The sequence below is a fragment of the Molossus molossus genome, unplaced genomic scaffold (genome assembly GCF_014108415.1).
Source record: "Molossus molossus isolate mMolMol1 unplaced genomic scaffold, mMolMol1.p scaffold_m16_p_11, whole genome shotgun sequence".
NCBI classification, from domain to species: domain Eukaryota; kingdom Metazoa; phylum Chordata; class Mammalia; order Chiroptera; family Molossidae; genus Molossus; species Molossus molossus.
The window spans coordinates 64,703,639-64,727,864 of record NW_023425346.1 but is presented as its reverse complement, the minus strand read 5'-3'; the positions used below and the strand labels follow the sequence as shown (position 1 = coordinate 64,727,864).

Genomic DNA, 24,226 nt, shown 5'->3' with positions numbered 1-24,226 from the left:
TTCTTTCCCACTCCCCTCATCTTTCTTGTAGGTCAGCTTCTGGCTGAACAGGCAGTCTTAGTGCAGAGTACAGCTCTTTTTCCTCATTAAGCTGCAATTTATGTTTCTTTCTTTTTTCTGCTTATCTTAGATATATTTGTTTTCCTGACTAGGTTGTAAGCTTTCCAAAGCAGGGAACACATTTATTTCTGCTCACCATTGTGTGACATATGATAGATCGCATATGTGCGTATATTCTATGCAGGTGTTGGGTTCTTCGTGAAAAGCAATAAAAACAGACTCTAGCTAAATTTAGCGGAAGAGAAATTTACTGGAAGTGTATTGGTAACTCACCCGTTTTCTGAAAAATGGACTGGAACCAAGTGAAATGAACAGAGGAAGAAACCATTAGTGCTGGGTTTACTGCTGCTGGAACTGGTATTGCTAACTGGGGATACATCATGAGAATAGGTTCCATCCCTGCCTCTGCCTCACTTGGCTGGAGACTCAAAGCTTTTACGGTAGTATCTGACTGTTGGGTTTGTCGCGTGCCGTTGAAGGTAAGGGGAAGCCTCTTATCTCACGCAACTAAGAAATGTTAGATTATGAACTTGTGTAGGGAACTAAAGCTGAGGGTCCTTCAAAAGAAAAAAAGAGAAGGAATAATAGTGTGCCTCTTTCTCTTTTTGGTTGGAAAACCAGGTAGCAGAAAGAAAGCATCCTTTATGAGTACAATGTGTATTTGTTGATTAATAATTCACGGACTAATTTTACTTCCCCCAAGGTGCACCTGGATACTAGACAGTGTATAATTTATTAGAAGGCCATTTCACTGTGGCTGGTTTACATGCAGTAAGGCATGTATTAGGGGCTAAGGAAGAAAGTCTGGATTTTGATTTGAAGGTAGCATAACACTTAGTTTCTTAGCTCTTAAAGAAGAAAGATGTGCTTTTCTTCCTACCCAAGGCATGATTTTGGGTAGTGGGGGGGAAGGGAAGGTTTCGAAAATATGTTTGGAAAACCAATCTAAATTTATTTTACTTTAACTCTGAGCAGTAGAAACAAGTAGATTTATACCAAAAGGAAGGAGGCATAACCGGAAAGTATCTTAACTCTGGGTCCTTTGAGGAAAACCTCCCAGATTAGTTGGTGACATTTGAGCTAGCTAATGAAAAATGAGATGGAGCCCTGGCTGGTTTTGCTCAGTGGTTAGAGTGTCGGCCCGTGGACAGGAGAGTCCTGGGTTCAGATTCCGCTAAGGGCATGTACCTTGGTTGCAGTTTGTCCCTGGCCCCTGTTGGGGTCATGTGGGTGGCAACCACTGGATGCGTCTCTCTCACATTGATGTTTCTCTCTCTCTTCCTCCCTCACTCCCTCCCGCTCTATCTGAAGATAAATGCAAAAATGTCCTTGGGTGAGGATAAAAAAAAAAAAACAAGTTGGAATTCACTGGATGTGGAAGACGGGTCCAGGTAGAGGAAACAGTTTTTTTTTTTTAATCCTCACCAAGGATATGTTTTATTGATTTTAGAGAGAAAGGAAGGGAGTTGGGGGAGGGGGAGAAAGAGAGGGGAGAAGACATCAATGTGAGAGAGAAACATTGATTGACTGCCTCTTGTATGCACCCTGATCAAGGATTGGACCCATAACCTAGGTATGTGCCCAGACTTGAATTTGAACCTACAATTTTCTGATGTATAGGACGTGATCCAACCGACTGAGCCACCAGGCCAGAGGAATGAGTTTTTGCATAGATTAGTAAAAGATGTTAATGAAAATCGTGTAATTCCATGTGACCCACATCTACATGTCTATATGTAAGTTCAGCGTGTCCTCAAATAATGTTATTTCATTCAATGTCATTTCGTTACAACCTTGATGAGATGCTGTAGAAACCTCTTGTTTATATCAATTAGCCTATTGTAAAATTGGTTTCATTATGCATCGTTTAGCTTAGTGGCGAAACTTATCTATGGGCAGTGTTAAGTGAGGATTTGTGAGGTTTGTATGTGTATGTATGGTGAGGGTCCTGGGACATTGAGGGTATGGTAAGACATGAAACTGGAAGTAAGCTAAGGAAGGTTCTAAATGCATTTTAAAGAGGTGCTAAACTAAGTCTAACCAAATTCACCATAAAGCTTAACACACACAGAGCACTGTGTTAAAAATGAAAGGATAGACAGCTCAGTGGGTAGATCTTGGGTAGACAGTTGCTTGCCATGTTAAGTAGATTTGACATGAACATTACAGAGCAAAACACTTTCAGTACATTGTCTGTTAATTTTCTCAGTCATTACTTTTGGTATAATTATATAAGTTATAATATTATCATATGAATATTTTTAAAATATGGTAGGCATGCCCTGGCCGGTTTGGCTCAGTGGTTGGGGCCTCAGCCTGCGGACCAAAGAATTGTGGGTTCAGTTCCATTCAAGGGCATGTACTTTGGTTGCAGTTCAGTCCCCAGCCCTGGTCGGGGTCATGCGGGAGGCAACCAGTCAATGTGTCTCTCTCACATCGATGTTTCTCTCTCTCTCCCTCTCTCATCTTCCCTGCCCTCCCACTATCTGAAGATAAATAGAAAAATATCTTTGGGTGAGGATTTAAAAAAAAAAAAGGTAGGCATGCCTTTTAAACATTTAAGGGAAAATGTAGGAGTCTGTGATGAAAAATTTAGTTTATCAGAAAGTTCAATCCAAGATGGCAAGCTTACTTGCTGCTTTGTTTTTTTGTTTTTTTTGGTTAATCTTCACCTGAAGATATTTTTGCATTGATTTTTAGATAGGGTGGAAGGGAAGCACATTGGTTGGTTGCCTCCCACATCAGGTACGTGCCCTTGACCAGGAATTGAACCTGAGACCCTTTGGTCTGAGGGCTGACGCTCTAATTGCTGAACCAAAGAGGCCAGGGCTGCTTTGATTTTTTTGAATTATTTATGCGTTTGTGAGCCTGCAGAACAAAAGGAAACCTCAGTCTAAAATTTATGTCTTGGATCTGTGAGATTTAGCTGCGAATATATTAATTTTCTTTCTAGCTTGCTTTCCTAATTTTTTCTTTTTTAGAGAGAAGAAGCAGGGGAGAGAGAAAGAGAGAGGGATATCTTTTGCATGCCCCCTATTGGGGATTGAGCCTGAAACCTGGGCATGTGCCCTAATTGGGAATTGAACCAGGGACCTCTTGGTGCATAGGATGATGCTCAACCCACTGAGCAACATCGGCCAGGGCTAATTTGTAGTTTTAGCCAAGAGTTATATATAATGGCTGAAAACTGATGTTTTCCCACATTGACAGAATCATATGACCTTTGAAGAATTGTGAAATTAGTGAAAATGAAGGGGTCATTTTGAGATAAGATTTGTTTTACACTAAGATGATTGATTGTAGCAAACACTTAGTTTGTGTAAATGTGGAATAGTACACCTTCAAAGATGAGCATATGATTTAGTTTTAGGATGAATGATCTGTGTATTTTAGGAAGTAAATATAAATGTATTCCAAACTCCATTGTGTCAGGATGCAAAATATTAATGAGCACATTCATGTAGCAGCCATGGGGTGGTCTGTTATTTCAATTTTGTCTTTGTGCCTGAATTATTTTCTTACTGCTGATGTAACAAGCAAGTATAAACTTGGCTTAAAAATAACTCACATTACCTTTAGTGCTGGAGTTCAGGTGTCCAGAATGATCTCACTGGGCTAAAATCTAGATGTCCACAGTGCCGCATTCCTTCTGGGGAAGAATCCCTTTTCCTGCCCTTTCCAGCTTCTAGAGGCCACTCATTCCTTGGCTTGTGGCTCCTCCTCTCTCCTAAAACACAGCAGTGGCCAGCGCAGTCTTTCTCAGGCTGTCATCTGACACTGACCCTTCTCCCTCCCCTTTGTGATTACATTGTGCCGACTGATAATCTAGAGTAACCTTCCATTTCAAGGTCCTTAATTCAGTCACATCTGCAAAGTCCCTTTTGCCACGCGAGGTCACCTATTCACATGTAAGGTTCTAGGGGTGAGGACTTGGACATCTTTGGGCAGCATGTGGGTCTTGAGAGAGGCATTATTGTGTCACCACCGTGCCCTCCCTTTTCTTCATTTTGTTGTTGATATTGCAAGTTATCCTAGGGCAAGAACCAGTTTACGTAAGCAGGCTTTGTTCCCTCTCTTGTTCTTTTTGCTTTGGCTCTGTGATTATGAGGAATGTAAATTAGATTTTAGAAGATGTAGGCTCAGATTCAGGCTCTGACACTCACTAGATGTGACCTTGGGTAAAGGACTGAAGTTTGCCAACCTTGGTTTTTCCCATTTGTCATATAAGCACAATCCCCGCGGCTCAGGGTTTTCATGTGGGTGAAATGAGATAATATCTAAGAAGGTATGGGAAAATCCGGTCCTTGCAACATGCTTTCCTTTTCTGGAAAGCAGATGTTACTAACAAACCGATTATGGCTCAGGTTTCTCAATGCTAAGTCTTTCTGAAAGATAGACCTATGATCTGCACTGAGCAGGGAGAACATGCACCACCTGGCCTGGCAAAGTCTCTTCGTTTAGAAATGCGGGCTTGCCAGCATCATGGTTAAATATGTCCCTTAAAAAGGCGAGAAGCTTCTGTATTCCAAATTCAGGGAATGGCTGTCCCCTCCACCGATAATATCTATCCTAGAGAAGGTTGGAAGTCAGATCACTCCCCTGCCCACCCAAAACGGCTGGAACACTTCACCACGGGTTCCCAGAAGGGCTTGGCTGTGGGCTGTGGGCTAAGCCTGGCCAGGCCAGCCCTCTCTATTCAAGAAAAATGCTGTGGTGTGTTTTCTGGATATTACAACACTTTGTATTTAATAAAAAATAGAAAACGTTTAGCTGTTCTCTAGCCTCTGTGCCATCTAATTTCCAACTCATTGCAATTAAAATCAGGCAGACTCCCAAACAGCCTCTCAGGTGTCACTTTGTCCTGTGGTGTATTGTCTGTCTTTCAGAATTGTGTCTAGGTCCTGCAAATTAGAAGGTTAAAAACACAGAGAAAAACAGTCTCCCCTCCCTTTTTAATACAAAATAAGCTTATACTGAACTAAGGAATTGTTTTTTTCCTTTTTAAATCCTCACCCGAGAACATTTTTTGTTCAGATAGATTGGGAGGGAGAGAGAGAGAAACATTGACGCGAAAGGGACACATTGAGTGGCTGCCACCTGCACGACCCAGACAGGCACAGGAACAAACTGCAACCGAGGTACGTGCCCTTAGCGGGAACCGAACCCGGGTCTCTCCGGACTGCTGGCTAACGCTCCAACTGCTGAGCCAAACCGGCCAGGGCTTCCTTTTTTCTTTTTAATGAAACTGTTTCTCCAGATATAATCTGTCATCCCCTGGTACAGAACAAATACAGTTGGGGAGCTGGTAAGCAACCTAGAAATCAGTTAATCCAGTTCCTTTTATTACTAGGTGACCAACACTCCTGCAGTTAGTTGGTATTTTAACACTTGGAATGTTCTGCCTTAGGATCCTTTAAAGCCCCTTTCCTGGCCACCCTCACCTGACACATACCCATTTTTTTAAACATTGACTTGGCTTAAAAAAAAAAAAAACCTTTAGCAAAGGGTTTTTGTTTTAGAATGTTAGATGCTTTCAGGATCATTTCCTTCTCATCACTAGAAGGAAACAAACAGGCATTGATAAAGGCAGTGGGCGTTTTCAAAGGGCTGTATTCTCCGCGCTGCCTCCAGCAGGACCATCACACCTGCTCAGGGAAGGGCAGGGAGGTTTTGATTCTCTGTCTGCCCCTGTGATAGAGGGAACTCCGTAAATACATAAGTAAAGACTGATCCCAGTGAAACGACTTTCATCATGTTTTCTTCTGGCTCTACTTTCCTGACTTTTCTTGTTTGTTTTCGGAAAAAACTATCTAATTTTATATAAAAGGTTTCTGGTCTGCTCTGTGTAAATTAGTAACTTGTTCTTATGTTCATAGACTATGATTTTAGAATCTATTTCTATATTCACAGATGATTAATTTTTCAGTAAACAGTGACTCCAAACATTTTAGCTTTAGGGACCTTTATTTCTTGTCATTTTAAGTCAACAATTATACTTCTGGAGACATTTAAAGACACGTTGACGTTTATAAGCAAATCATCCTTTCATTAACACAAATATCTAAGTACTGACTATCTGAGTTTCTTAAATTAGGTACTGTTTTTTTGATTAAGTCAAATAAATTATTTACCTCCATTTTTTCAGTACTGTCTAGGATTTTGATTTTTTTAGTGTTTTTTTTTTTGTAATATACTACTCTAATAGTTTGACTGTAAGACATGGAATAGAGAAACAGGAAGGATAATGCTTATAAACATTGCTAGGAGGTGCTTGTTCATTTTAAATGTTCTTGAATTTTAGGAACTAAAACTCCTTCGTGTGTGGAAGATGAAATGTAAACATAAAGTTAATTAAAAGGGAATATGGAAGCTCCTAACTAGTTTGTGGGGGAAATTAATGGACATGTATCCACACTTCTTTTTCCCCCACCTTTTATTTTTATTTTATTTATTTATTTATTTTTTTATCCTCACCTGAGGACATTTTTCCATTTTTTGTTCAGATAGAGCAGGAGGGAGAGAGAGAGAGAGAGAGAAACATCTATGTGAAGGGACACATCGAGTGGCTGCCACCCGCACGACCAACCAGGGCTGGGGACAAACTGCAACCAAGGTACGCGCCCTTAGCGGGAACCGAACCCGGGTCTCTCCGCAGGCCGACGCTCCAACCGCAGGCCGACGCTCCAACCGCTGAGCCAAACCGGCCAGGGCTTTCCCCCACCTTTTAAAACATTATACAAATTATGCATAATCATTAATTGAACAAATTGAGAAAACACTGAGAAGCAAAAAGGAAATAAAAATCTCCCAGTTGGGTACAACAATGGCTATAGGATATGTTTGTATGTGTAACATATTTGTGTGTGTACCTGTGGTCTGTGTATATACCTGTATGTGTGTAGAAATACATAAAATTATAAATTAGTCAGTCTATTTCCTATTGTATTAGGTATTTAAGCACTAAACAGTGCTTTAAACATGCTTATTAAGTCTTTGAATTTTAATTACCTATTTAGGATCCATTTCTAAAAATGAAATTTAGAAGTCAAAGGAATGTGAAAACTATACAACCTATTTCTAAATCAAACTTGATATTTTTCTTCTTAGTCTGTCAGGTGAAACATTTATTTAATTTGCATTTCTGATTTCTAGTGAGGTTCATTTCTCATTAGCTCTTTCTGGTTTATTATGTTTTGTATTATCTATTCTTATTCTTGGTCTATTTACCCTACTGATGCATTTTTTATTTTCTGTTAACTTTGAACAAGTCTTTATTTTGTACACACATTTCTATTTAGTAATATTTGAAGTAAAAAGGCTGCTTATGGCCCTGGCCAGTTTGGCTCAGTGATTAGAGCGTTGGCCTGCGATCCAGAGAGACCCGGGTTCGGTTCCCGCTAAGGGCACGTACCTTTGTTGTGGTTCGTCCCCCGCCCCGGTTGGGGTTGTGCGGGAAGCAGCCACTCGATGTGTTCCTTTCATGTCGATGTTCCTCTCTCTCTTCCTCTCTCTCCCTTCCACTCTGTTGAGCAAAAATGGAAAAATGTCCTCAGGTGAGGATAAAAAAAAAAAAAAAAAAAGGCTGAGTGTGGGGTGGCATTGTTTTATTTTTATTGAGGTATAATTGATATATAATATATTAGTTTCAGGTGTAAAACATAGTGATTGGATATTTGTATATATTACAAAATGATTACTATAATAAGTCTGGTTAACATCCATCACCATACATAGTTACAGTTTATTTCTTGTGATGGAAAATTTTAAGATTTATTCTCTTAGCAACTTTCACATATGCTATATAATATTATTAACTATCATAACCATGCTGTACATTACACTATTTTACTAGCCACTTCTGAGGTCAATAAATAAGTTCTCTGAGGGCCTAAATTCTTTTATTATTCATAGAATCATATAGTAAAATGCTTTGGCATTCCTCTTGAGTTTGACCTTTTCAAAAATGATGACATAGTCTTCTTGCTCCAAAGGATTTTCTTTAGGCATAAAAAGAAGAAGCAAAAAGTTTAGCTTTAGGATGATAAGATAACTTTGTCTAAAAATAAATATTTCTGTAATTCTCCAGCAAGTTAAATGTTTGACATTGTCTTTATTTTTTTTTTTGCAATTTTTTTTCTCTATTGATTTTTTGAAAGAAAGAGGAAGGGAGAGGGAGAGAGAGATAGAAACATCGATGAGAGAAAACACTGATTGGCCGCCTCCTGCATGACCCTACCGGGGGATCTGGCCCTGACGCTGAATCGAACCAGTGACCTCTTGGTGCATGGGGTGAGTGCTCAACCACTGAGCCACACCGGCTGGGCTTGACATTGACTTTTGAAACACTCTGAGTAAATGAGAAGAGTTGGCTACTAATCAAGGGGCAGAGTGTAAAGCTATGACAATTTGCTCTGCTCAGTAGGCTTCTGTCCCGAAGTCTTCAACCATGGGAGCCTGATAAAGTGCAGTTGACGAAATTAAAAGCCAACAAAAATAGACATTACATTTTCACAGTCTCAAGTGATTCACTTGCTAATCAACTTCAGGTTTCTCGAGCAACATTCTCCTCTATTTTTGAAAGTGATAGAATAGAGTCTTATGTTAATTTATATAATATAGGACATTTCTTCTCATGTTTACTGTTGTATGAAATACTCATTAAGTTATTTGGAAGATCAAAGCAGATATTCCAAGGTGTTTTACAGAATTATGGACAGAAGTCTTTGTTCTTTCTTGACTATTGCTTGAGGAAGCAGTTCCTCCTGCCCTGGAATTTCTGCAGTTGTCTGTATCTGATTTCCCTTTTGCAAATGTTTGGTGGCATGGTCCAAGCAGCCTGTGGAGTTCCGGCATCACTTGAAATGGTGACTTAGGGCTGTGACTCAAAATATTTACTTCACTCATGTGTCCCCGATCAGCTGCCAGTTTCAGCCAGGTCATGAATGAACCTTTTGTGTGTGTGCGTGGAAAGCAGGCTTTCCTTTTCTTCCCCCCACCCACCTCTTCACACTTCCTCTAGAAGAGACATTTTAAGACTAGATCTCTGGAAAAAAAGTTCTGAGTGGTAAAAAAAGAACTTCACCATCTTTCTTGAAAATATGGTGATTTGAGGTTATGACCCTGTTGAAGCTGAAGGCATTCAAAGCAATGGGTGGTACATGTATTTTTGAAGACTGTTCACTAAGTTTTGTATTCTGCTGTATGCTAATGCATTATATCCAAATATATGTGACTTCCTTTGTTTGGTAATATAATTGAAAACACATTTAATCACATGATGCTTTAACACATGCCTGTTGTTTTGGGGCATACCTAAGTTTTGGTAAAGCTCTAGGTTTTTCGAATGTACTTTTTTTAAATCAAGAAGAACCATGTTGTCTGATTTTTTTTTTACCTTTGATTGGTGCTCCTTTGTTTTCTTTAAATACTGTTGGTAAATAGCTTGCCATGTGGAAAGGGCTGTGGATTTTTGTGCTTCACATACTTGATGATGAAAGTAAAACTAAAAAGATATGTAAAATTTGTACTATATTTCATCACATCTTTTAAGCTTAAGTTAAACCTGATGTCCACAAAAGTAGATATTCATAATTATTATCGCAGGGAATGTTTTCAATAAAAAGAAAACAAAAACAAATAGTACATGGTAGTGATGAGAAGCATATGCTACTTGACAGTGCACAGTGACATCCTGTGGCTGGTTTATTTCACTTAGCATAATATCCTCCTTATCCATCCATGTTGTCTCAGCTGGCAGCATTTCCTTTTTTGTGGCTGAATAATATTCCAGTGTATGTATCTACCACATAGAGTTTTTTTTAAAAAAATTATTTTTTCCTCAAGAAATTAAAAATTGAATTGCCATTTGACCCAGTGATCCCACTTCTAGGAATATATCCTAAGAGGCCTGAAACACCAATAAGAAAGAATATATGTACCCCTATGTTCATAACAATGCTATTTACGATCGCTAAGATTTGGAAACAGCCCAAGTGTCCATCAGTAGATGAGTGGATAAAAAAGCTGTGGTACATATATACAATGGAATGCTATGCAGCTGTAAAAAAGAAAGATCTCTTATCCTTTGAGACAACATGGAGGGACCTGGAGAGTATTATGCTAAGTGAAATAAGCCAAGCAGAGAAAGACAAATATCACATGATCTCACTTATTTGTGGAATATAATTAACAAGATGGGTTGACAAATGAAATAACCCCAGAGACATAGAAAGGAGTATGGTTCAGACTGACAAACCTCAGTGTAAGGTGACGGAGTGGGGGGGGATGGATGAGATGAACCAAAGAACTTATATGCATGTATGTATAACCAGTGGACATAGACAACAATGCTAGGAGGGATGGGGGCGCAGGACGGGGAGGAGGGTGTCTGGGGGGAAAAAGGAGAAATATCTGTGACAAAAATAAATTAATAAAAATTGGAAAAAATTATTTTAATTTATAAATAGAAAACATCTTGGAAGAAAAAAAATGAAAGAACACAAAACATGTAGGTAATTTTTTTACTCGATAAGCTTCTCAAATCTTGACTGTTCACTAATCTCCAAGATAAAAAAACCCTCCTCTAAAAAGGTATTGAGTCACCAAAAGTGATGTAATTAATAGGGATATGGAATAAGTTCACAAGAAATCCAGTGAACCCCACTATAGCAAATCCTATTGCTGTTGCCATAGAAATCTTCTGGAATTCTTTTCTATCAGGTTTGGTGCATCTTTTAACAAGCCAAATTGAATGTTTCACAAACTGCCAACTTGGCTCAATGAACTTCATTACCTGATGAAAGATGCTGTCTGCTGATACCTCAGACACTTGGGACCCACATAATCTTTTTAAAAAAATCTTTTTCTGGCCCTGGCCAGTTTGGCTCAGCGGTTAGAGCGTCGGCCTGCGGTTCGGAGAGACCCGGGTTCGGTTCCCGCTAAGGGCACGTACTTTGGTTGCAGTTTGTCCCCGGCCCTGGTTGGTCGTGCGGGTGGCAGCCACTCGATGTGTCCCTTCACATCGATGTTTCTCTCTCTCTCTCCCTTCCTCTCTCTCCCTCCCACTCTATCTGTACAAAAAATGGAAAAATATCCTCGGGTGAGGATAAAAAAAAAAAAAATCTTTTTCTGGCCAGTGTGGCTCAGTGGTTGAGCGTCGACCCATGCACCAAGAGGTCACTGGTTTGATTCCTGGTCAGGGCACATGCCCAGGTTGTGGGCCAAATCCCCAGTGGGAGGCATGCAGGAGGCAGCCAATCGATGTTCTCTCTCATCAATCAATGTTCTTATCTTTCTCTCCCTTTCTCTATCTCCAAAATCAATAAAGAAAAACATTTAAAATAATCTTTATTGAATTTATTGGGGTGACATTGGTTAATAAAATTATATAGGTTTCAGGTGTACAAGTCTATAATATATCATCTATATATTGTATTGTGTGTTCACCACCCAAAGTCATATCTCCTTCCATCGTCATTTATTTCCCCTCTACCCTCTTCTGCCTCCCCTCATCCTCCTTTTTCTCTGGTAATCACCATACTGTCGTCCGTGTCTATGAGGTTTTTTTTTTTTTTTTTCCTTAATTCCTTCACTTTTTCATCCAGCTCCACCCCTTCCCTCCAACGTCTCTCCTCTGACAGGTCAGTCTGTTCTCTGTATCTCTGAGTCTATTTTGTCTGTCCTTTCAGCCTTCTCCTTGGAGCCACAAACTGAGGTCTCCTCACAGGACTCTCGTCTGCTCCACCCTCCCTCTAGCAGGGCCCAGAGTAAGTGGCTGCCAGTGAGATTTTGGCATTGGCCCTCTAGCAGACTCCTGTCTCTGGTGGACAGAATCTTCATTAACTTTTCAGAACCAGATGTTATATGGATGCTTCTTCCTGGCTCTGGTTCTCTGGGCTGGGGAGTGCACTGTGGGCTTGAGACCCCATGCTCCTTGTGTAGGGGGGCTTTGCAGCTGAGATATCCCTCTGGAATCTTAGCTGCTACCCATGGGAGTTGGTCCAGCCCTTTTCACCTCTCCTCCCTCCCTCCCTCCCTCCCTCCCTTCCTCCCTCACTCCCTCCCAGTCTTGATGTGGCTTCCTTCTTCTGTAAATCCTTTGTTATAATACTTTTTTTCAGCTAGTCTTCAGTTGGTTATCCAGGTTGATTGTTTTATATTTTAGTTGTAATTCCAGTTTGGTCCTGGGAGGATGTGAGTGTACTTTCCACCTACTCTTGTCACATCTTGGATCCTCATATATTCTTTTCTTATTTATTTATCGGTAGGCATTTGGATTGCTTCTATGTCTTGGCTGTTGTGAATAATGGGAGTACAGATATCTCTTCAAGACAGTGATTATATTTCATATGTATCTATCTGTCTATCCAGAAGTGGGATTTCTGGATCATATGGTAGTTTCTTGTTTAATTTCTTGAGTAACCTATATATTCTTCTCCATAATGACTGTGTCGATTACATTCCCACCAACAGTGTACAAGGGTTCTCTTTTCTTCACATTCTTGCAAACATTTGCCTTAAAAAATAATAATAATAATAGCCATTCTAACTGGTATGAGATGATACCTTATTTTGGTTTTCATTTTCATTTTAATGATGATTGTTACTCTTACCCACTCTTAACTGTCTTGAAGTAGAAGCAAACTTGAACTGCCACTTCTGCTCTTAGCTTATTGGCAAGAACTGGTTATGTGGCTTTCACTTAACTATGGAAGGATGGTGAACATAGGCTTCAGAGGCAAGCCAACCATTGCTGGGAGAGCCTGGTTTTCATGGTGAAGGGCATCTATCAGCTAGTTCTATTTCTCCTCTTCCTTTTCTCTGCTTATAAAACAGTGCTTTTGTGACCACTGACAGAGAACAGTCAGTGGACTACAGATAAAGGCCTTTGGAGATTGACACATTAAAAAAGTTTTCAAAACTATGAAAGAGTTAAAAGGAGATTACGATGAATGAGGTTACACCCTTCACCTTGCCTATAAGTCACCTGGCATTATTGAAATTCTCATTACTTATATCTATTTAGTCAGTGTTAAGTCTTCAAAATGGAATTGAATAACCATAGTACTGCTAGATGGGTGAGACTTAGGGAACAGATTTAACCAAACCTTTCGATGATATTTACATGTTGACCTGCATTCTTAAACTTGACACCGGTGTGCTGAATTTATCCAATGGAGTCGTAAAGAATGATTATTATAAAGGGATTTTAAGCAGAACAAGTTAGAGTTTAAAAATTATTAGTCTTTCTGAACATAAATGGAAAATGCCCTCAGGTGTGGATTCAAAAAAAAAAAAAAAAATTACCACATAACGTGTCTCCTTACCAAAACACGTTATGCATATGTTTCTGTATTTTTTTCTTTCACCAGATCAAGAGCTTTACTGTGGAAAGGATTTTTATCTTTTTAAAAATCTTAGTGCTTTGCATGAGTACCTGGTACTTTGGGAATAATTTTCTCAATAATGTAGCCTGAAAAAGAAATGTTTGCATTTCTTTTTTTTTATCCTCACCCGAGAATATTTTTCCCATTTATCTTTAGACAGATTAGGAGGGAGGGAGAGAGGGAGAGTCGATGCGAGAGAGACACATTGGCTGGTTGTGTACAAGGGACACTGTACCCACGCAACCCCCACCAAGGCCGGGGACAAACTGCAACTGAGGTAAGTGCCCTTGGCTGAAATCGAACCCGGGTCTCATTGGTCCATGGGCCGATGCTCTAACTGCTGAGTCACACCGGCCAGTGATGCATTTCTAATTCCAGATCTAATTCTTTTTCCTACCAGCTACATTGTATCTCCTGGATTCTAACTCTTGTATTGCGATGTCACTGGACCATCTTGGTCTTTTCCTTTAGTCTTTTACTACTTGTTTTCTACAGAGATGCTTTTATCTTATGCCACAGAAAGAACTTCTGGCAATACAGTAGGTAATCACAAGTATTTGTTTAATAGTTAATTATCTTGCGATTTAGCAATTGGAAAATGTAAGAACGAGGCGGAACAAGGCGGTGCAGGGTCTCCAGAAGTGCAGGTTTATTGGCGATTAGCCTGCGGGACTACCTCTAAGGAGGGAGTAGCAACCGGCTTGTACAGACTAGGGATTTTTAAACTCAGGGCTGGGGTGGTGGTCGTTAGCCGAGGAGTCATGGTCGTCTTTGATTGGTCAGGCCTGGGGTCTCCCGAGTTCTTGATTGGTCGGGGCTGGGGTCTCCCGAAACTTGTTTTTCTTGTCCAGCGACCTTTGCAGTTTTGGGTGGGTTAGGATGGTTCCATCATTCCGTTCCTCCTGACCGGAGGGATGGGTTTTGGTTTTCTGGAATGAGAGGCTTAGGGCAGTAATATGGAAGTTAAGAGCTAACAGAAATAGGATAGACTCAGAAACACGGAAGTAGGGTACAGACTGACAACCCTGGGAAGAGGGGGTGGTGGGGGGTGGGAAGGGATAAACCACAGAATTTATATGCATGTATACATAACCAATGGACATGGACAACAAAGCCCGGAACGGGGCGGGGGGGATTGGGAGGAGGGTGTCAATGGGGTAAAAAAGGAGAAACATCTGTAACAAAAAAATAAAATAAAACCTTAAAAAAAAAAAAAGCTAACAAAAACTTAGCTCAATTGCTGTTACTTTTTTACATCCGCCTAAAGTAATTGATAAGGTTAATATCAACCCTAAGCTATTTCTAAGCTATCTTTTTCTGATTAGCTGAAAAGTATATGAGATAATAAAGCAATGTGGTATTTAATTTACCAGAGCCACCCTATTCTTAAACCTGGCTGAATTTAACTAAGCTGTTAAACTAAGAATATATGTTTTGTTTCTCATCCCTCACAATTTTTTTTTTTTTTTTTAGGCAATAGAGATTATGCCAAGGATGATCCGTTGGAATTTAAGTCCCATCAGTGGTTTGGAGCATCTGTGAGGTCAAAGCAGGATAAAATTTTGGTAAGATTTTTGGATATTTACTCATAGGTCAGTTTAGTCTGTTTACGTGAAAACAAAGGAAGTTTTATGTTTGAAAGCTGATAGTAAAACTTACTGTGCTGGTGGGGCACAGGGTGTAATGAGATAAGGCAGCTTCGACCAAAGGCCACCCTGTCTCTCTTGCTCTTCCACAGACTTGGCTTCTGCAACTTTCCAGCTTCATTCCTACATTTTCATTTCTCCCACCTCACTTGATAGTTCCTCTCAGTTTGTTTCTGTCCAGCCGGGTTTAGGAATAGCATGCCTTTGATTAAGCAAACCCTCTGCTACCTCTTCTCTTTAAAAATGCAACTATTTTGCTTTGCCTCATTTCCCCTGTGCCATGGCCCCATTCTCTTGCTGCTCTTTTCAAAAACTATTGGAAAGTATTTTCTATGGTAACCATCTCCAATTCACTTCACATTTTCTTCCCAGCCACTCTAGTCAGGCTCAAGTAGACACGGCCAAGGTCACCCTTGACTCTCAGCTCCCTGAAATCCACTGGTACTTACTATTATTGACTCCTCAGCACCATTCAGCTAGGTCAGTTGATTCATTCTTTTCGAAATAATGTTCTTCTCTTGGCTCCTGGGACACTGTATTTCCTTGGTTTTCTCCCATCTCTCTGCTTACTCCTTTGCAGTCTCCTTTAATGGCTCCTCTCCTGCCCAGTTTCAAACTGTGGGCTGTCCCTGGGCTCTGTGCCGGACTCATGTTCTCTGACTAGACCTTTGACTTAGCTGTTCCTGTCCTGTCCCGTGGCTGAAAATACATACACAGTCTGTATGCCATAATCCTCAAATCTGAGGATGATTTCTCTGAGGTAGTCTGGATGGTCTGAAACACTAGGTTTTTTTTCGAGAATTTGTATCCATGGGCTACCGCTTTGATTCCAGGCCTGTGCCCCACTGTACCACTGGAGGACTGAGCTGAAACAGGAGAGGGAGCCTGTCGGAACATGCTTTCTTCAGGATGGAACGAAGACTGTTGAGTATGCTCCATGCAGATCAAGTATGTAGAGGAAGTTGTACCAGCTTTTAAGAAGAGGGCTGGGAAGCCTAATTTGTTAAAAATGCGAGTGTGTGTGTGTGTGTGTGTGTGTGTGTAATGTTAGACTTTACAGACTTGTGATGTTTGATGACAGGAAAATGAAAACAGTCCTATTAATGTAAAGTAATTACAAATGTGAAGTCCACAGGCTTGTCTCCCCAAGAACACCTTTTCATCATCCTTGGTTAATAATACTTAATATATGATTTTGGAAACCTGTATTTTTACTCACTTTTAGTCAAAAGATGCTCCACTGAGCTTTTCTAGCAGAGATGGTAGAGATTCTGATTTAGTAGGTCCAGGTCAGGCCTGCATTCCTGCATTTTAAACAAATTCTACAAGGTGAATTTGATGGATAATGAAGTTTGAGAACTTTATAGTAATAGAGTTTTATATTAATAATGATATTAGCCCTGGCTGGTTTGGCTCAGCGGTTAGAGCATCAGCCCATGGACCAATGAGTTGCAGGTTCGATTCCGGTCAAGGGCACGTACCTTGGTTGCAGTTCAGTCCCCAGCCCTGGTCGGGGTCGTGTGGGAAGCAGTCGGTGTGTGTCTCTCATATCGATGTTTCTCTTTCTCCCTCCCACTCTATCTCAAGATAAATAGGAAAATATCCTCGGGTGAGGATTAAAAAAAAAAAGATATTAAAAATGAAAAATTTAGTCTTAAGGAGCCAGAGTTTCTATGGGAAGGTGAAACATCAAGCTCAGGAGTCTGAATCTGAATCTCCTTGCTTTTATCAGAGTTTCTTTATCAAGTTGTTATCAGGCTTGCTCCTCTTTTGATAAAGATCTCACACTGTTCTCTAGTGTTGTTTGAAATTTCAAGTTAAATTGATATTGTGATTAAAGATGATTTTAAGCACTTATAATTTTGATTATGCTTCTCCAAACTCTGTACTTCCTTTTCCCTTGGAGATTGGGATGCTTTTGCCTTCCCACCTTTTGTTAAATTGGTCATTGCTGCAGATGCTCTCCATATCAGATACAGAAGAATAGCTTATTGGAGTGCAATACGGTGTTTCTACCTAGAGCACTTTCGAAGCCATTACTTTTTATGTTCCGCTGGTCACCAGATAAGTACAACATGTAAGGCTCATACTGCTAGATTCATTTTTGTCCATGTTTAACAACTTATGGCACCAGGTCAAAGGAACTACTCAGTCCTCCAAATTCTAAGCAGCTGAACCTCTAAGAAATGGCACGTGATTTCATGAAACACTCATTTCTTGGCCTACCTCCTTGACCCTACTTGTAGCTGAGTGGTAAACATTGAAAGAATGATACCTCCTAGAACTGCATTGTTTATTAGGACAGGCTAGAAAGCACACCCTACACAGGACAGAGGAGGTTAGCAGCTTTATCCTCAGTGCTTGATGCCAACAGTATCACCTTTTGTTCGTATTTTGGTCACAGTACTGTCATCTCTGTGGTGTGTGGAAAATGTGAGGACTAAATTTGTGTTTTAAATTTCTGTACTGCAAAAGGGTTCCTATTGTGAGAAGATAACTTTATAGCTATGAAGAGTGAGCTAACTCTCGTGTGCCAGGTTTGTAACTTCTCACTTATACAACGGACAAACATGCAGAATCACCCTTATGCTCCTATGATAGATATGGGAACTGAGATTCAGACAGTTGAAGTAATTAAAATTTTTTTTTTTCTTTATTGAATTCAGAGAGAAAGGAAGGGAGAGGGAGAGAGAGAGATAGAAACACTGATGAGAGAGAACATCAATTGGCCGCCTCCTACATGCCCCCAACTGGGGATTTTTCCCACAACCTGGGCATGTGCCCTAACTGGGAGTTGAACCAGCGACCTCTTGGTGCATGGGTCATTGCTCAACTGCTGAAGTAATTTTTTTTCTACGTCTTATGGTCTTGAGTGGCTGAATGAGGATTTGAACCAGGTCTATCTTACTTCAAAGGAAGTTTTCCCCTGTATTACTAACAATAGGAAATGTTTTCTACTTCAATCACCTCGATGTTAAGCAGTTTTGTTTTTGTTTTTTTTTTTAAACAAAGAATACACCCTAAGACTTAAGAGGTACAAATTTAGTATTTTGTGTCTTTTCCATACTTCAATAAATTATGCAGCTCAGTGATTAATGTTACATGTGGTACCAACTTTGTAGGGCGATGTTGCTAACTTCTTGATTACTCCACTTGTTTTGGTGGTGGTAATTTGTCGGGATTTTTATTTGTTTGCTTTTGTTTTGAACATGACCTGTGTGGACACCCTGGACATGGAACTTTACTGTCTGTAAAAAAATTACCCTAGTACTGGTTACATTTGCTTTTGGCTTTTTATAACTGTATCTATGACCATTCCTGGCGTTAGACAATAGGCCACATGTCTTTCTGTTCTGAAAGTGCCAGAGCCACAAATCATATGACTTAGACATGCTTTCAATTCCGTGCTCAGACGGAGTCTTTTGTTCCTTTGTCTTCGTACTGATGATGATGTTATTTGTACATAGATTTTTCTTTGTTTTAATTTCTAGTTGGCTTTTCCTTCCCCTTGCTTGTTACTCAGGGAATTACAAATACATTATTGATTAGAGGTATTGCAGCCTCCTGGTGTAGACATGCCTGGGCTTGGATCTGTGCATTCTTATTTACTAGCTAGTTTGACCCTGGTCAAGTTACTTAACTTCCTTAGGTCTTGGTTTCCTTATCTGTACGTTATGAGTAATAACAGTGTGTCACATAGAATTGCTGTCAAGATTTAAAAAGATAAGGCCAAGGAAATGCTTTAGACTAGTACCTGGCTCACAGTAAGGGCTTAATAAACATTAGCTGCTCTTACTATCATAATCCATAATATTATTATGTATAATATTGTCAGACTTGTGGTACATATACACAATGGAGTACTATGCAGCTGTAAGAAAGAAAGATCTCTTATCCTTTGAGACGACATGGAGGGACCTGGAAAGTATTATCCTAAGTGAAATAAGCCAAGCAGAAAAAGACAAATACCATATGATCTCACTTATATACGAAATATAATGAACATAACAGACTGAGGAATACGGTAGACCCAGAAACATGGAAGTAGGGCACAGACTGACATCCCTCAGAAGAGGGGGTGGTGGGGGCTGGGAAGAGATAAACCACAGAACTTATATGCATGTATGCATGACCAATGAACATGGACAACAAAGCCGGGGATGGGGTGGGGGTGGGGTGGGGAGGGGGGTGTCAATGGGGTAAAAATGGAGAACATCTGTAACAAAAAATAAATAAAAAAATTTTAATAAAAAAAAATATATTGTCAGACTTAATGAGTGGGAGAAATATTAATTGTCCAAAAAAAAAAGCAAAAGCTTTCACTGAAGTACGTTATAGTCAACATAAAATTCTTAATATTGGCAGAAATACTGGGTTTAACATGTACCTGTTAAGAAAATTTTAAAGGACAGTGATATTTTCTAGCGGACTGTTCTGGGAAATCATTTAAAGCATATAATTGTACAGTATGATAATAAAAAAAAACAGGACATTTTTATCAATAGCCTGAAATAGTTCCCCAGATACAACTTGAATAAAGGAAATAAACTGCAGGCTTGAGGTCAGGGCAGAATTCCTGAGTATGAATTCATTAGATGCTGGAAATCCTAGCCCTATATTTTCCCAGTCCCTCTTGGTTAGAAAATTTTACATTGGGGTAGCATTATACTCTTGAGGGTATTTTCAAAACAAAAAGTCTAAGTTTAGATAGTAAGTGTGTAATCATGGGGCAGTTCCCAAGTTTTTAAAATGAGTTCAAAATTTTTGATGGGAGTATTTGACAGAAATTCTTGTGAACTGTCCTATGACTTAAAATAGATTTTTTTTTGGTTCCTCTATTTGGGTGGCAAAAACAATAGTACTCTAGCATAATTATTTATATATTGTAACTTCGGCTCCAAGAATACCTTGATAGCCCTGGCTGGTTTGGCTCAGCAGTTAGAGCATCGGCCTGCGGACCAGAGTCCCGGGTTCGGTTCCCGCTAAGGGCACATACCTCAGTTGCAGTTTGTCCCCGGCCCCGGTTGGGGTCGTGTGGGTGGCAATCACTTGATGTGTCTCTCTCACATCGATGTTTTTCTCTCTCTGTCTTCCTCCCTTTCTCCCTCCTGGTCTATCTGAAGAGAAATGAAAAAATGACCTCAGGTGAGGATAAAAAAAAAAAAAAGAATACCTTGATATTATCAGGATGATCACTTCATAAGTTATATAAATGTCCAATCACTGGGGTGAACACCTGAAACCAATATAACACTGTATGTCAATTGTAATTGAAAAATAAATTAAGAAAAAAAATTCTTTGATGACTGAAGAGTAGTGTTTTTTTCATTGTTCCTTGTTACCCTCAAAATAAAACAAGGGAGACTCTTCAGTTTCATTTATTCATAGTACTCATGATTAAATTTAATATAAATTGATTTACTAGCTGTCTAGAAATCATTTCTTTCTGTGAAAACTAAAAAAAAGGGTAGCCACCAAAGAGTAAAATGATGAATATTTTTTCTTTTGGAAAATACTTGAAAGTGTCATATTTGAAAATGTTTACTTTTATTAGACCCCAGTACTAAGTGTGTTGTGGGATAGGTTCATATTTAGCTTTTCATAGACCATTAAGTTAAGTTCGGCTACACCCTAAAATTTGGATCTACATTTTTTAAATAGATTTTTTGTTGTTGTTGGCCATAAAATGTACGTAGGAGATGTACGTGTTAGGAATGTATGTATCTCTTTACTAGTGCAAAGACCTACTAACTACAGGATAAAAACAGTAAGAAACAGGGATTTCAGATTGGAGTTCATAGCTCACAGATCACAACTCATCATTGTTTTATAAAATTAAACTAGTGGGTCATAACCAGTAATTAAGAAAAAATGTAATGAAATATATTAAATATAAAATATTAGAGTATATTATGCATAGTAATAGTGATATTGTTTTGTGAAATTATTTTATTTCTATATATGTATGTTGGGTTTTGTGAGCTGTGATTTAAAATACACTCTTGCTGTGGTTTGTGATTAAAAATAAGAAGTTTGAAATTCTGCCCTGACCGGTCTGGCTCAGTGGTTAGAGCGTCGGTCCGTGGTCCAGAGAGACCCAGGTTCGGTTCCCTCTAGGGGCATGTACCTTGGTTGCAGTTTGTCCCCGGCCCTAGTTGGTCGTGCGGGTGGCAGCTACTTGATGTGTCCCTTTCACGTTGATGTTTCTCTCCCTCTCTCTCTCACTCCCACTCTATCTGAACAAAAAATGGAAAAATATCCTCGAGTAAGGATTAAAAAAAAAAAGAAGTTTGAAATTCACCATCTTAGATGTTGTTGCTATTTCCTGTGATTGGTCAGGGTACTTTAATCTCTCTGTGTGTCATTTCTGAGAAAATAGTGCTGATAAACATGCATACTTTTTTAGAATGTGATAACTCATTAAGTACCTGAGTGAATGAACACTTTCAGAAACTAGTACACTATTTTATGATTACAGTGATATCAGATTTTTCTCTTGTTTTGTGTTGTTCATTTTTTGGGTTTGTGTATATTTCCAATCTTTTTGTTTTAGAAAATATTGATGCTGATGGACAGGGATTTTGTCAAGGAGGATTCAGCATTGATTTTACTAAAGTAAGTTCTCATTTAAGACTAAACGAGATTCCAATCTGCCTTCTTATCTAAATCATAGTTAAAAATTAATTGATCAGTACTTCAGCTTCTGTATAACTATTACTTGTTTTAGTAAAATAGCTAATAAAAATGACCCCTGCATTTTGATGTTCTTGCATTCTCTCCCTAGATGTTGCTTATTTGAAATTGGCATCAAAATGGGAATGGAAAAGAGTAGAAAATCTCCTTAGTAAATGATAGATAACTATTATGACTTAATAGTAACATTTCCAGTTAGATCAACTCCTATTTAAATGTTAAAGTTTTCTGATTTTGACTGAAGTTGATTTTTCACAAAAGCTTTATTATAAAATTAGAGTTTATTAATTACATAAAAGCTGAGAAACATGCATATTTGCCATCTGTCGTGTGCCTACAGGCACCAAGTAAAGCTGAAACAAATTGATTATTATAATACATCTTATATTCAGGATTCTGTCTGTGTATTTTCAGCTAAGCTAATATGCTTTCCAGAGTTGATAGTTTTTTATCTATTTTTCTAAAATAATGACTGTATTTATATTTTCAAAGAAAAATTTTCTCGAGTACTTTCCTTTATATAATTTTGTATGTGTGATTATTTTTTGGTGGGATGTGTGAACATTTTGAGTATCAAATTGAGAATATTAATTATTTCTAGAGAGGTCTCAGATATGTTGATTGATTAAAAGTAGGGTTTCCTTGGAAAGCCTAATGTGACCTTCTTAGAAAATGCGTAGAAGAGTGCCTTAAACAGCAATGATAATGAAATCATTTTCTTTTTTTTAAATTTATATTTTTATTAAAAATGTTTTCTAGATTAAGGTATTGATAGTTATAGTTAGCTCTCCTTACTAATTGAATTGAATTTTCTCAATTTGAAATTTATAATTCAAAACTTAGTTCAAAATGAAAGGAAGCAAAACAGAGATGTTAACAAATATTAGGTTTACATTTGCATGCTATATGTCCAAATAAATATTGTGTTTTTAAAAAGTGTCAATGTTTTCTATACCTATGCCTGTACAGCTATAACTAGAAATACTCTCATCTGGTACATAGTCATTTCTAAGTTAACTGTTCATTTTTTTCAACTCATTTCTGAAAAAAATGTAATTTTAGAGTGGACAGCTTAGAGGTATCTCTTACATAGCCAGGGCAGGAGATTACTTAAAGGGCTATACAAACATTTTGAGGGGGAAATAATTTCTTTAACTTCTAGCAAGAAGAAATTTCCGAAATATTATACGTAAACACTAAATACTTTGAATTAGATATTTATAGTTTGCTAGAGATATAAGATACAAGAAGTGTAACTTGTATATACAATATACCCTAAAAAATTTACTTTCTAACTTCACTCCTGTTTAGATCTACAGGACACTAAAATTTTTCCTTTAGCTGAAACATAGTTTAAGGATTGTTAGAAAGGAAGTTTGCCTATGTGGTCACAAATGTAATATACAGTATTAAGGAATGACAACCCACTTCGCAGTAAGTACCCTGTACCAAGTTTGCAAAGCAGCCAAGATTCACAGAATCTATATATATATATTATATGTTTGTTTATTTTCATATATTAAATAAATATATTATAACTTTTCATTTATTAAATTGTATTTTAGAAAAGGTACAATAAAAATAACTGAAACTGAGATGAGTTTGAGATTTATGATTTTGTTTGCTTTAATGTTATATTCATATATATACACATATATGTAGCTTTTATATTACATTGCTTTCAGTTTTTAAAGCAACCTGCTTTTAAATACATATCTCTTTGTCATTTGATTTAATCTAGGCTGACAGAGTACTTCTTGGTGGTCCTGGTAGCTTTTATTGGCAAGGTAGGTTAATACTCTTAAATTACTCAATAATGACTGTGTTAAAGTTTACCTGTCTTATCATCTGCCTGTGAGATTTTTAAAATTATTTTAAAGAAAAAAATAGAAAAATACAATTTGGATATGTAATCATTATTTGTTAAACAGTATTTTTTTAAAAAAGGGTTATATTTATATATAGTGTATTATATGTAAAATATATAACATAATATACTCTTAGTAGAAAATAATCTGAATATTCTAAAAGTAAATTATCAATTAAATTATACAGTGATTGTCTGGATGGTGGCTCAGTGGTTGAGCATTGACCTATGCACCAGAAGGTCACCGGTTTGATTCCTGGTCAGGACACATGCCCAGATTGTGGGCCAAATCCCCAGTGCGGGGCATGCAGGAGGCAGCCAGTCGATGTTCTCTCTTATAGATGTTTCTATCTCTCTCCCTCTCCCTTCCTCTCTCTTTAAAATTAATAAAGAAATTTTAAAAAGTTATACAGTGATTTAAAATAATTCGTTTTTAGTATCTGTGGTATGTACTTCCCCATTTCTGTACTCTGGAGGCCACAATGTGAGCATTAGGCAGTGATTAGAGCATTAGCAAGTGATCTGTGAGAGGTAAATTGTGGCATTCTGAGAGCTCATGATTTTAAAAGTATTTT

The 24,226-nt window shown here is 38.4% G+C and overlaps 1 protein-coding gene across 2 annotated transcripts in view; it reads left to right on the top strand.

Annotated features, from left to right (window-relative positions):
- Nucleotides 1–24,226, top strand: part of ITGAV (integrin subunit alpha V) — a 94,571-nt gene that overhangs the window by 18,497 nt on the left and 51,848 nt on the right. For both annotated transcript variants that reach the window (XM_036253859.1, XM_036253861.1), the window contains exons 3-6: nucleotides 14,919–15,010; nucleotides 15,925–16,039; nucleotides 21,645–21,706; nucleotides 23,526–23,571. In XM_036253859.1, coding sequence (XP_036109752.1) covers nucleotides 14,919–15,010; nucleotides 15,925–16,039; nucleotides 21,645–21,706; nucleotides 23,526–23,571 — 315 coding nt within the window. The remainder of the gene's footprint in view (nucleotides 1–14,918; nucleotides 15,011–15,924; nucleotides 16,040–21,644; nucleotides 21,707–23,525; nucleotides 23,572–24,226) is intronic.